Here is a 14,356-nt window from a genome sequence, read left to right as displayed (position 1 = left end):
GCCCCTTTCCTATTAAAAAAGAGAAATTAAGCTGGAGAACAGATTGTCAAAGACTGCTCTAATTTTTCTACAAATGAAAAATACATTTAATATGCTCTTGCATTGTAATACAGCTCACAAGCAAGGTAATCAATTTTGAAGTATTTCTTCCAGATTCACAAGAATGCACAATTGGATCTGTACGAAAGGTCACATTCCCTGGAAAACAGTCATTAATGTCCTTCTCCTGAAAGTAGTTGTATCGTCAATATTATGAAACAATAATTTCACGTGCAGAAACAAGCATTACTCTTGTATTGAGGACTAAACCACCTCAGATTAATTTATATTTACTGGAGTTTAAATACATTATGCATACAGTTACTATGAAGCACCTCATAGTCTGCAACTTGTATCTGACATGAGGAGAAGTTTTCCTAAATATTTTGTTGCATAAAATTGCAGTTAATTGTGGAGGTTTCACCTGAGTTTGCAAGGTAAGGTGTTGTAATTATTTAATGTTTAGGAGGTCTTAGAACAAAATGTTCTGTCTGTCAGCTGTAATTAAGAGAAATGTTAGTGTATGTGACTAACTTTAAGCAGCTAGTGAGTCTTAGAAATCTGTGTAGCTATTTGCATACTTCATAGTGGACATAATGGTTTGGTATTGCCTGTTACAAATTCAGTCCTTTTCTGAACGCTGCCGATTATTGGAGATGTGGGTAGCTGAAGCAGAGTAGAGCCTTTTGAATCACTTCCTAAGTCAAGTGGTAGATAGAGGCTTACAGTTTCTCTATAATTATTCTTCATTTTTTCAGATGACGTTAATGTTTTGTTTTGGATTTGAGAGTGACTCATTTCTTCTCAAATTCAGCTTTAAAATCGGAGCGTGTAAACTATTTATATCTGCTGTAATACTCAAATCTCAGGAGTAAAACAGTCTCCTCTTACATTTACAGAAATTAGCTGTTAGTGCATCAAGTTGAATCCTATTTAGTGTACAGAACAAGGCAAATACTGCAGAAGAATAGATCTTTTAATAGTTGTTTGACTTCAAGTTCTTTTAAATTTTGGCCTCACATTCTGTGTCCACACAGTGCTGTGCTCTATAATCGGGTGGTTTATGATCTGACTGCTAACGGAGCTACCTATGCAAATGAGTTTGAAAATGAAGGGAGGGAAAAAAGAAACAAAAAGTCACCAGTGTGAGTGGCAGCACAAAGCTGTTAAAGCACTGTTAGTTTTTAATAGTGGATTCCTTCAGCATCAAAGCTTAGAGCAGTCCACCTAAGCAGCAGTTGCCTCCACTAGGTGACAGCAACAGTAAATTGTTTTCCTTAACACATTTAGAAGATATTTTAATAGCTAAGTGGTTCACTGCATGATCCGCTTCCTGGGAAGTCAACTTGAAGCATCTGAACAGGTTTGTACTTTACCTTCACCTTTCCATTGAAGTGTAGAGCCAAAAGCGTACCACTGCCTTTGAAAATAAATCTCAGGTTGCTACTGAACAACAACACAAAAAGAAAAACACCCAAACATCAATAGATTCGCTTAGCTAAAGCCCATTAATTGTTCCAACTAAATAACTGAACAATACAGACCGCATTTCAGAATCATGCCTCAAGTTAAGAAGAACAAAGAAAGCTGTCACCTATTTTTATAGTTCAAACATGTTAAAATAAATCAGCATAGCACACAGTTTTGGAATATTCACTAAGACTAAATTTGTTTATGGTGGAGTATTTACTTACTTATTCCTGAAAACATACTGCACAAATAGGAACTGTCTGTTTTCATTAGAGTATGTTCTAATTGATCACCCATGTCCTAAGAAATACGCTTTTGTTTGACTGCATTTAATGAAATACCATCAACAGATAATGCAACTTCAGAAATAACATTTATTTGCTATTCTGTTTTTCTTTCCTTCTGTTTTTCCAATTTAGTCTCTGAACCATAAAGTGTACAAATGACGAGGCTGTATTTGAGTTGCTTTTACATCCAACATGTAATGACAATCAATTACCTGAACTGTTATTTTCCTACTGTAGAATAATCACTAATGCCAATTAAATTAAAGTCATGCTTTTATTATGTATTCTAAGCACCCAGTCAGCCACCAGGAAACGTTGTGTGGAACGTTACTGACTCCAGAGTAATCCTCAACTGGGAAGAAGTAAGAGCCATGGAGAACGAGTCTGAGGTGACGGGGTATAAGGTAAGCAAAGAAAGAACAACAGGAGAATCTGAAAGCAGTACTCCCTTCTTTACCTCATCTGTTTGCATCCTCTAAACTTACTGCCTTGCACATTTCAGAACTGTCTCATTTTTGTAAATAAAAATCATATTCAAACCGTGTCTCACAGACCATAGTGCTTTCACCACTAATGGTACACTAACGCATTCTATTGCTAAGTAGATTTATTAGTACCAGGTATGAAACTGATGTTCTTAAACCTTTTTCTTCTTACTTCTGTGGGACTTGCTCACTGTCTTCATAGAAGTTACATTGCTGTGTCTCTTCCAAAGCTGATCGGTGCACAAATGTACAAGTATTTAAATGTCATTTATCTTTATGCTTATGAGAATTGCTGAGGATGTTCTTGATCAGTGTATAGCTGGAACTCATGTGACACTTACCTATATAAAAATGTATGTGAAGATGGGTCTGGGCAGTGTTCTGGGATGTACTGGCAAGAAATAAACGTTGAAAGCTTACCTGGTTTCACAGGAGGTAGCCAAACAGAAGGAATCCAGCATGCAGTTTCACATGGCATACTTCGTCTCCCACAGCATTCTCAGGTTTCGGTATAAAAAATATACCAGTAAGCTGGATTTTGGTAATGCTGGTTAATTTTACCCAAGTAAAGCATTTAGGGGTGTCATTTTTACCCCCAGGAGCAAGGGCACTGCAGTTAACAGAAAGCTGGTTTGTCAAGCAGAAAATATCCAACAAATGACATTGAAAGCAGCAGAGCAGCCGCAGCACAGGCGTTGTGGAAGGCAGCCAGATGGTTGTGCCCCCCAGAGCTTTTTGCAGCACAGCATGGCATTAGGAAGCATGGCCCGAGGGTGGCACCGTGTAGCACAGAGCTGGAAGGTACTGAGAGGCCGCTGTCATTACAATGGATTCAGGGTGAGGATGTTTGATGATGGGTCATGGTGTATGTAATTCCACTGGCCTTGCATTTTTTGCAGTCTGCTGCTATTGCCAGTGTAGTTTCATATTGCATTGGGAAACCCCCTGGCTTACCTGCTCATCAGGTCTGCAGAACTCTGCCAGGCACGTGCACTGGATGTGTAAGGCCAGAAGAGAAAGCTGATGTTGCTCTTGCTTGAGGCTTTTGACTGGATGCAGCTCCTGTTGTTTGAAACAGGACGTTTTCTGTAGTTAACTTTAACGACAGTAACTTAATTAGCACTTGTGGAACATCTTCCAACAGTCCCGTAATTTTCTCATTCTGACTACTTCTGTCGTTCCCCACAATGTGCACTGACATAATCAGATGAACTAGATAATGACAGGCTCCAAATTGTGGGGTAATCTATAAAACAATAAATGACTAAGATACTCAGCAGTCAACAGAATCTACTATTGCACATTCTGCCATTTCAGATTAAAGTTAGGTAAAATACTTCCATTTGTGCTCACTACTTTCATTCATGTTCACTTCTTTCACTACTTCTCTAGATACTGAATGTAATTGCGCCCTGTAATATTAACCAAAATTTAGATCTTTTCTCTCTCATCATGCCTTTGTTAGACCAAAACCTTTTTTCCAAGAAACGTTAATAAGGATTGCATGCCAGCTCCTACTGGAAGAAATACCACGCTACGGACTTGCAGAAGATGCTGTTTGTTTTTGTTGCAGGTTCTGTACAGGACGAGCAGTCAGAACAGCATGAACGTGCTGAACACAGACAAAACAACAGCTGAACTTCTGCTCCAGTTTAATGAAGATTACATTATAGAAGTAAAAGCAACAACTGAAGGTGGAGATGGCACTAGCAGTGATCAGATCCTGATTCCCAGACTAGCTAGTACGTTGAAGCTGAATTGCTGCTGTTTTGTCATGTGTTTATGTTCAGTCCTCCACCACTGTCAGAACCTCCATTGTACCACCCACAGTACACAGACGTGTCTCTGCCTTTGCACAGTGATGCATTGTTAAATTTGCAGTTGACACTAAGCAGTTGTCACAGCTTATCTTCATAGGAATTGAGTCCTTATTGATAGGAGGAAAAAAACCTGAAAGCGTGTATGTTGTATGGTAATAAGGTATTAAAAAGAAAAGCAATTAACAGTCTTCCTGCCCTAACACATGACAAACTTCATTCTACTGAACTGGTAAATTACCATGTAAATTGGTATTAAAAAAAACATTGTTTTTACTTTTTCTCTTCTTTCATTAGAGTTGTCTTGACAGTAAAGACCATTAATAGAGCTTAAATATTTTGCACTGCATTTCCGTAGCTTAAAAATTTGGAGTGTTTCTATTTATAAAGTGTCATTGTTTATCAAAAATAAAAAACAACAGTAGGTTTTTTTGCTTGGTATCTAGTAAGAGTAATAATTTGACAGAGCAGATACTCACGCTTTCATTTAATCCTGACCTTTTTCATCTGTCACAGGTATGGATGCAAGAGGTTCTGGTCCATCAACCCTGAATATCTTCAGTCTATCCAGCATCTTACCGACAGTATTTTCCTTCACTCTGAATTCAGTGTTGTGATGATGCATTTTCATTTGCTAGGAGAAACAAATTATCGATCAGTTATTACAGAAAAGTGCTTTTTTTAAAAAAAAAAAAACCTGCAGTGGTTAATGCATGTTTTTCTTGACGTGTTTTTAAATTCTTTATATTTCACTGTAAGTTGAATTAAAAATATCATGTAAAGTTTAGCAAATCCTTTAAAAAGGAGTCTGAAATGCCTTAATACTTGAACCAAAGGAGTTTACATATTATGTACTTCAGCTACAGTGTAAGAGAGAGTTGAAAGCAATGGCACTGTGATCAATTGCAAGGAAGAGCTTAGCTCTGTGAAAAACTCAGTTTTTACAGGGACAATGAATTGTTTTGAGTATATTCTACAGTATTATGATCACATCATTCTTCATATGAAAGCTGAGATCAGAGCATGTAATTTCAATCAGAACTGAAAAAATCAACTAACTGGTAGTTCTTTAAGACAGTGTCATTTGCTTGCTGCCCTTTACATAAGTTATTCTAAATCTAGCAAGAACTCAAAGCTAGAAGTTAGGAAAGTCAGAGTATTAATGTTAGTTTTGCACAATCCACAGTGGGGTGTCCAAGAGGCAGGGCTTCCACTACTGCTAAGAAATGATCTCACAGCCATGTTTCAGAGAAAGCTCTCTTTTATCCCAGCGTACATCTATGTACTCTTTCAAGCACTTGACCTTCCTCTTAATCAGTAGACTTCTACGTTAATTTCCTTATATCCCTATCTTATATTCTGTAACCAGATCCTTTATTCAAAACCAAGTTCTCCCACCTTCAGGATCATTCTTACCGCCCTTCCCTGAGCTCCTGTCAGTGTGTTTCACTAACTGAAGTGCCCATTTGTAAGCATTACTGAAATGCAGTTGCACCATGGCCTTACGAAAAGGAACTGTTACCACCTTCCTTCCTTGTGATGTGGTGCTTCCAAATATGCAGCCCAAATTTATCTTCTTGTCTGCCACACCCCACACGCTCTAAATTCAATAATACATTCATAATTCTCCTTCCAACTGCTCGTTAACCACTTCAAACTATTTCACCTGGTCCAGCACTCAAACGCACCCCATTACTACCATGTAATTCTAGTAAGTTTATGGCAATACTATAGTTTAGAATGTTAAAAATACATCAAGATTCTCAAGCTTGCTATTACAGTGAATCTACGCTTTCTTGCATAGCAGTACCTTAAACCTGGTGTATCTGACTTTCACCGTTGTGAATTTAGACCAGTCAGCCTTTTAGACACACCCATGGTAGAGCAAGTGTTCACGTGACATAAAACATACCCTGTTAAAGACGTTCATTTTTTTATCTCGCAACATCTCACTAATTATTACAACACACAGAAATATAAAGAGAAAGAGCCAGCATTAACGGTATCGTGACAGCACTATAGAAATACCTTGATATGCATTCAGATAGGTCAGCATCACATCCGGATGAAAATAGTGCTAGCTGTTGAAGTAAGCAAGATCTGTATATACTGTAAATACATAGTTATAAATGGCTAGTTGCTTTTCAATGTGGCTAACCAGTGATGTTTTCAGACACTTGCAAATGGGGGGGGGGGGGGGGAGATGGAAAACAGGTGTTACTAGTAAGTATATAGTTATGTTTCCTGCGACAAAGGGTGAATCTTTCTATCCTTGTTTCACAGAATTCTAGTTCACGTTCCTGTATTGCCATTTTCATGCTATTACAGTGTATTATTTAATTTCTAGTTATATATCTCCATGAGATATGTACCGAGTACCTTGTTTCATATTGAAAAGTTCAGAATTTCTCCTTAAACTTCCAGTTGTGTGTGTATCCTATGGTTATCTGTATGCATTTTTCTATTATTCTAATAAAATATTTATTACATAGAGGGATACAAGACTATTTCAAATATCATTGCATGTCCATATTAGGTACTTGCACATGGGAATTCACTGCAACTAAAATCCCTGTCTATGTTCCTTGTAGTATTTCTGCTGCCTGACACTTCCTGGCAGGATGGGACTGGTTTCCTTCTTGGCAGCTCTGCTGCCATAAGATTAAAATCCTCACCTGTATACCCAGGCCTGCTTCTGCAGAAAGGAAGGCAGGAGGGAGAGGAGGAGTAAGGGCTGCAGCTGCTGAGCTCTGCTTCTGCCCATAGTTCTGCAGCCCAGCAGATGAAAACCTACCTCACTTCCCCTGGCTTGGTTTCCTGTCTGCCCAATTAGGCTGCTTCCCCTCCTCTAAGATGAAATAGAATGTAATTATGTTAAAGAAGAGTTGGTTCTTTTTAATAATTTATTTAGCATATCACTATTTATCATTAAATTGCGTGGCGCATTTTCCCCTGCAGATTGCCTATTCCTCACACACTGCAGTTTCCCATAAGGCTGGTGACTTTCTAGCACTAAAACCTGCTCAGTGGGAACATGAGCAGAACAGAAACCATATTTTAAGCTTTCAGAGCATGGAGTATCTGGCTTCTACCTAACCTACATGAAAGGAGCTGATCCAAATGCTGTAAGGGCTAACGATAATCCCAACATGTTTATACGTGTATATGCAATAGGCAAGACTAAAACCATTTTTTGGGGGGTAAAGCATGGTTTCTTCTCCAGATGACCGTAGCTACACACAGGCCTTGCTCCGTATTTCATCCTGTATTCACATTAGCCTTCCTTTAAGATGACCTCTGTTCCTAATCTCATTTCAGTTCAGTTAATATTTAATTGTGATAATAAGACTGACTTAATACTCCAGGGAAAGCATGAAAAAAAAATTAAGTTATTACTGGGAAAATATTGAAGGAAAACATAAAGAGTCATTAAGAGGTAACGTGAGTTCCCAAAGGCAGCCTACCTCTTGCAGACTTTCCCAGAGCAGTTTCTGTCACTCAGCAAGTTCAGGAATTCAGTCCTGGGAAAAAAAATAAATTCAAATTAATGAGAAACACGAATAACATCAGTTGTGTGAGGTGAGGTTTGCAGTGCTGGGACCTTGCACCAAGCTTACTAGCAGTCCTCGTGCAACATGGATGCTCGCTGGCGACTTTCAGGCGGTTCTCTGGAAACTGCTAGCTGGGCTGTGTGGGATATTTTGGAGTAAATTGTTCTGAAAAGGAGAAGGAATACACGTGAGTCTTGCCACTAGATTGAATACAGGCACCACAGGAAAGGGACTGACTCAGCCTGGGGTTCCCAGCTGTGCCTGGCTTGGGTTTCAAGTTACTCCTCTTGCACCACTCTCCCCCCAAGAGCTGTGTTCTAACCCATTTCTTGCACTATCCAAGTAATTTGTTGGGTGTTTTTTTTTTCCTCCTTCCCTGGCACACGTTTATGCAAGGGGACTTGACTCCTGTGACTCTGAAATCAGTTTCTCAGATGTAGCTGTTCTAAGAATCATAAAAGCCTTCTTTGGGCAGTTTACTCTGTCAGATATGTTGTGAACAGGCAGAATCCCCTCTGAATACAAAATGAGTTAAAAACTAATATCACTTTAGCCCTAAGAAATATTGGAGATCTCCATTTTCTACTTAATTTGCCTTTCACTGGTGGATTGCAGACGTGGGCAGTGCCTGTCAGGTTATATATGTTATATCTTAATAACGGGCAATAACGCAAGCTGTCCTGCATGAGGGAATGCATTAATCTGACAGCTTTCTGTCTGAAATAAATAACAATGGAGTATTGTGAAAATAAAATGAGTTTGTAAACAGGCACTCTCTCTCTTAGGAAAAACAACCTCCTTGATGGCTTTATGCTAATGCTTTGAACTACTGGAAAGCAATAAAAAAAGGATACGTTTAGCAGAGATATAAATGAACGTACATGATTGTTCTTTTATCAGGCCTGTTTGATAAAAAGACACACTGCTTGCCTTTAAATCTGATGCATACATAGTGCAAGTTACAAAACGGGGGGAGGAGGAAAGTACACCACTTACCTGTACCTCCAGGTATCAGTTTTACATTCTTAGAGCTTGTTTGTGAAGACCTTTCATATTGGCTTTCCCGGTGCGCACACAGCTGGGGTCTGGCTGGGAAGCAGGATGGGATGGGCGGCCTGGAAGGAAGGTATTTTGTCTTTTCCCAAGCTCAAGCCTGTTTCAATGGCCCCAGCAAGAAGAAGGGAAGCAGCCAGCCCCCAGCTGAGCCCTGAGCCAGCGCCCTTCACCTGTGGGAGCTGAAACCATCTCAGAAGCGCTGTTCACGTCTCACCTTCAGCTTGGAAGTCCTTCCTGCAGTCAGCCAAGGCGTTTGGCTGTGGAAGGAAGTCTCGCTGCTGTCCGTGCGATCGCTCGCGACCACGCCGTCAGACAGCGCTGGCTGCAGGACAAGGAGATGCTCACGGGCGCTGCTTGGCAGCCCTCCCAAAGCCCAGCACGTCCCCGCCATGCCCTTGGCAGAGAACGTCCCCTCCAGGCCACGCTCCGGTCTCCCGAGCTGCCACCATCTGCCAACTCCGCGGGGAGCTGCTGGGAACTGCACGCCACTCCTAACGCAGCGTGAGCTGAGAGCAGCAGTGTCTCACCACTGACAGAAAAACGCAGCGATCTCTGGGAGATCTCCTTGCAGGTCAGCAACCACAAATGCAGACAGCTGGAGTCTGGGATAACCATAGCCTGCCCCCAGTATGGGATCTGGCATCAGGTTTTCCTGACGGTGGCTGCGTATTGCCTGACCTCTGGCTTGTCCCGTGATGCACGAGGTGCGTGGAACAGTCCCCCTACCCCAAACCCTGCTATTTCTGTAAGCAGATTCAAACAGCTTCCCCCTTCACCATCTCTTTCATGGGTCCCCTTCTCCGTCGTCAGCTTACAGACAATCAATCTCATTCACTGCCATCTTACAGCGTATGCCGCGACACTTCTTAAAACTCAAACAAGTTTATGTATTTAATATATTCTCTTGAGCTTCTTGCTGATATTTTTTTTTAGGTCAATAAATATCCTTGTATCTCCCAGTGTCTCTATTTTTTTAATGGAGAAATATTGGAGCTACGCCAGTAACTCTGGGCACATGAGTATTATGGAGCATTAATAAGACTCTTTCTTTCCAATGCACCTCAGATTATTTTCTTACCCTTTAAGGATGTAATTAGTCCCCTGAGGTCTGGACCATGCCTGCTGTCTCTGCTGTGCGCTCTTCATGCCACTCAGCGATTAATTCCCTTTTGGATGGCAGAACATCATGGCACTGCAAACGCTGAAAATAGGAAGAATCAAAAGCATCCCATTAGGAGCCTATGGAGAGGACGCAACCTCAAGATGTTCAGTAATTCAGCCGATGACAATTTCAAGTCAAATCAAGTCCTAGGAAGTGGGGACAACCCAGAGCTATCCATCAGCAAAGAGCCCCTTCAAGAGGAGTTCCATCCTCCGCACTTTGGGAAGTGGGGACCTCAGCAGGGCCCAACTCCGTGCACTCAGTGCATCCAGCGTGCACACGGACTTGTTTCAGGCATCGTGCACCAGCTGCCCTGCAGCTCTCCGTAGAAGCACAGATTGATTTTTGCCATCTCCAAGGAAAGCAAATTCTTCCCTGAGACCAAAGCACCTGGGTGTGCCCGCGGTGCCATTAATGGAGCAGGCAGGGAGACCTTTGGTGGCACTGCTCTCTCCGATGATTTCCGTTTCGGGGATCTTTCTGTGCTGGAACACGAGCAGTGACCTGTTCCATCAGCTGAAGGCATAAAAGGAAACGAGGCACAGAAAATAAAGGAAAGCCCTCTCTTTCATGCCTTTTATGATACAAACACTAAATCATTTTCCCAACGGAGGACCTGTAAAGGAGTGTATCAAAAAGGACATGTGTTTAACAAGAATCTCTCTCATTAGCAATCCATGAAGGGCCACAGTTAAGGCAGACAAATAATTCAATTTTCGTCTCACTTCCTAACATTGCCACCAAACTGAGGCATTTAAAGTTACACTTGTCACAACACTAATTATCTATTTGAACACTGGAGCTCTCTGGTGATTGAATGAGATCTGCAGCAAGAAAAGATTATTTCATCAGCTGCATCTGACTGTCATCATTTTTTGGATACGGGAGAGAAACTGACTACAGTGAGAGAAAGCACAGCTTTCACTGCCTTTATGGCAGTTTCAGTGAGGTGGAGGAAAACTCCAGCCAGTTCCAGAAGAGCTACCACAAGTTTTTCAAGGGATCCCCACAGACAACAGGAGAGTTATGGCTCCCTTCACTGCCAAGACTGCACCCGCATGCCCAGGGCCCGGCCTGCAGCCCGGGGCCATCAATGGGAGCACGGGGCACGACCGCCCCAGGCTGCGGCAGAGGCATCGCTTCCATCACCATGCTACACGAATGTGGCAGTGCTATTTTTACACTTGGTCCTGAGGTATTTTAAGCAAAAATTTGCTCACCTCAAGACAGCTTCTTCCTTTCGTTAGCCATTCGTTCCTCAGGAGCTGTTTATATGGGTAATTTTGAGCTTTCCTTCTCCAGTCTTCCCCAGGAACAGTGCCATTGCCGGCCTCCATGAATCTCTTCAGACTCCTTCTGAAGGCTGAGCTTGCTTCAAGACGACTGGATCAAAGGGGAAAAAAACTTTAGTCTGGAAGCACAGCAGTATTTACATCACACGAGATAAGCTCAAATTCTTCATATCTAGCAAATAGACACGCTTATGAGAAGCACAATAAAATAGGCCATTTTTAATTTGATTGGGGAGGGGAGGAGGCTTTTATTGCTGCTGTAAGAGGAGACAAGGCTGGCAATCGAATCAGCACTGTTTGCAAGGCATCTAAATGAAAAGTTCAGCATTTTCAGGATTTCCTGCCTGAAGGAGAACCATCTCCTGGAGCCATTTTCACACACAAGAGGAAAAGAGGACAAAGAATCCTACTGCAGCCTGGGGCTAATGCTTCCTCAGAGCTGGAAATAGGGATTGCGAGGAGCCCTCCCGAATAAGTTAAAGGTTCAGAAGTCAGCTCCTCAACTGTGATTGCAAATTTTGGCAGTAGTCTACTAATAGGACTGATGACAAAACATACAAATTGATCTGGAGTTGATCTATTGCAGAACTATAATAAAAATGAGATGTTTCTCAAGAACTGTCCTCTTTTCAGCCAGCTCTGGTAAACTCAGAGTAATGGAAAGTTCAATACGTGTATTGATATTTATTCTAATGACTTCATCATCTGTCCTTACAGATGCACTGAAACCAAACACAGAAATGCTTCAATATCAAACACCCACTTCTGCCTGCCCTCAGCAGGAGCAAAGCTATCCATTCTACAGCTAATTAGCTATCGTCTATAAAGCAATGGGAAAGGCCATGCTTTAATTTAGACCCATCTGGCATGGGCTTTCTTGAAAAGATGAGACTTATGTCATATTTTGGAGCTATCAGAGCCAGAGGTTTCCCAGAGGAAGCCATCTGTCATTGATAACTGCTGCCAGTCCTCGAGATTATCGGTTATAGTTCTTAATGACAGCTTCTATGAAAATGGTGACCAAAGGGTCAGGAGGCAGTGGCTGACACGTGCCTCAGGAACACCACGGTCAAATGTGACAAAAGCCCACGTACTGAGATAAGGAGTGGGCCAGAGCTTCTCAGCACCAAAAAATGAGAACTACAGAGAAACATCTCAACCCACTGAAAGTGCAGAGCTCAGGGGTCTTTCTAAGGCCCTCACCACCCATCCTTCAAGAAAACAGCCAAATTCATGCCTTTTTTTTTTTTTTTTTTTTTTTGAGTTCAGGCAGGAACCAAGGTGCTGCTGCTTGTGGACACTGTCCCGCTTCATTGGATGCCTGAGTCCCACGTAAGCATGGGGCAGGTTCTGTTCCCTCCCCTGGCCAATCTCTCTGATTGCCCTGAAGTCCTGCAGGTCAGAGCCCTCCTTTACCCCTGCTGCTGCCCACAAGCACCTGAGCTCCCAGCTCCGTGTCTGAGTGAAAGCTGAAAGCTAACGATGTGCTGATCAGGCTCTGTCACACACACGGCACGGTCACAGCCACAATTTCTAGCCTAAATTGCTGCAAACCGCACTTCTCCAAATCTCGGAGGAGTCTCAGACTACAGCAGGACTCGGATCTGATTTTTTCCCCTATTCTATGTCGTTTCAATTCATTTCCAAAGTGCTCCCTGCTCTATTCTCTGGTTACAGAGCAGCTGAAGTGCAGTCACACGCGTCCTGCTGCTTCTAAAGCAGCTTCTGTCTTGCTGCTCTTATCTGGGCAGCACAGGGCTGAGTCCTGCTTCTAAGGAGAGAAACGGCTTACATCATTTATGATGCCTCATGTTGTCAAAATAACCAGACAAGCTTAAAATACAAGCTGACACTGCTAGGAACTACGCGCTTACAACGTTGAATTATATGGCAGCGGCACCGAATTGGAAATACTTGAAATTATAAGAGAATAAAAATGCAAGATATCAGAGAAATGTCAAACCTCTTCTGTATTTCACCCATCAATAACGCATTGTACAATTCTGTAAAGGCAGAGGATGACAATGTCCAGGAAGCCCCAGGAAGTGCCAAGCAAACACTGCTGCAGGACCAGTGGAGCATCACAGGAACATGTGTAACCTCCAGGGAACAGGCTCACCAGGCAGCTGCTCCTCATGGGCACTGCAGGCATTTCCCATTAGTGGTGTATATAAAAGCCTTTGGGCCTGTTTCTCTCCTTGTGCAGGACACAAAGTTGTGCGAGCATGGAACTTACACGTAGAGAAAACAGACGCCAAGAGGCCCAGGAGCATCACTGCTCACAGAGGGAAATCCTACAGTGAAAACTTCAGGATCTACTCACAGAGATGAGGACCACCGTGCAAAATGCATACCCAGAAAACCAAGGGAGTGGTTGGCTGCATTCTGCACACCAGAGAAGACGCTGAATGCCAAGTTCAGGATGGACATCGTGCATTTTAGAAATTAAAATACATGTTTTATTTTTTTAACCCCATCAGATGGATTTCTGTCCGTGGGAGCCTTTTCCTTAGAGAGGCTCCCTTCATGGGAACAGCAGGGCACTGCGCGGTAACAGCATGAAATGAGGGATCTTGAAAAGGAGAGATGCTCTGCAGAAAGCACCACATTTGCATTTTAAGCTACAACCATTCCCCGAATGCTCAGACATATGAAAGCAACCCCAGACTTTTAGTTAGCAGCAGATCTTTTCGTTGCAGCCTGAATTTAAAGGTCGTGCATGTTTGGAGCGTTGGGGCAGAGCAGCACCTGGGAGCAGAGCACCGCGCTGAGCCGTGCCGGGTTGCGCCCTGCTGCAGTGAGCAGGGGTCCCGACACACCGGGATGTTGTACAAGACACAGTGCTCTGACATTGCTGCCCTCAGCAATGGGCTCTTTAACATGTGTCAGAGCTAAGACGGCCGACTGAGCCTTCTTAGCCATGTAAATGCAGCTTGAGTGATAAGCACCTGAACAAAACCGACTGTCCCTTTCACGGAACAAAGTCCTGTAGGAAAGACGAGACCCTTTAACTCTATTTCAACCTTTTTCACTTTCAGAAATCAGACTTACTTTAGAGCAGGCTGCTCAGGAACCGTTGAGCATTGCAAGGTTGTCTTCAAAACCTCCAAACTGCCCAGAATTCCACTTCCTTCCTTTGGCAGCCTGGAGCAGGTGAAGAGGGAGAAAAAGAATGAGGTTATGACCCTTGTCAGCTC

General features: G+C 42.5%; 1 protein-coding gene and 1 long non-coding RNA gene across 7 annotated transcripts in view; one reads left to right on the top strand and one right to left on the bottom strand.

Annotated features, from left to right (window-relative positions):
- LOC110404825 (contactin-3-like) overlaps positions 1–6,600 on the top strand; it is a 129,188-nt gene extending 122,588 nt beyond the window's left edge. For all 3 annotated transcript variants that reach the window (XM_021409550.1, XM_021409552.1, XM_021409551.1), the window contains exons 19-21: positions 2,088–2,200; positions 3,855–4,023; positions 4,615–6,600. In XM_021409550.1, the coding sequence (XP_021265225.1) occupies positions 2,088–2,200; positions 3,855–4,023; positions 4,615–4,715 (383 nt within the window). In that variant the 3' untranslated portion in view covers positions 4,716–6,600. The remainder of the gene's footprint in view (positions 1–2,087; positions 2,201–3,854; positions 4,024–4,614) is intronic.
- Positions 1–14,356, bottom strand: part of LOC110404830 — a 362,084-nt gene that overhangs the window by 1,898 nt on the left and 345,830 nt on the right. For all 4 annotated transcript variants that reach the window (XR_002442508.1, XR_002442509.1, XR_002442510.1 and 1 more), the window contains 10 exons: positions 14,211–14,303; positions 11,088–11,250; positions 9,784–9,906; positions 8,920–9,027; positions 8,646–8,764; positions 7,716–7,814; positions 7,563–7,619; positions 4,578–4,732; positions 2,702–3,343; positions 1,416–1,485 (listed from right to left, as the gene is read on the bottom strand). This is a non-coding gene — a long non-coding RNA (uncharacterized LOC110404830). The remainder of the gene's footprint in view (positions 1–1,415; positions 1,486–2,701; positions 3,344–4,577; positions 4,733–7,562; positions 7,620–7,715; positions 7,815–8,645; positions 8,765–8,919; positions 9,028–9,783; positions 9,907–11,087; positions 11,251–14,210; positions 14,304–14,356) is intronic.

The sequence above is a fragment of the Numida meleagris genome, chromosome 11, assembly GCF_002078875.1.
Source record: "Numida meleagris isolate 19003 breed g44 Domestic line chromosome 11, NumMel1.0, whole genome shotgun sequence".
Lineage (NCBI taxonomy): Eukaryota > Metazoa > Chordata > Aves > Galliformes > Numididae > Numida > Numida meleagris.
The sequence above is the reverse complement of the archived record's forward strand: the minus strand, read 5'-3'. Positions and strand labels throughout refer to the sequence as shown.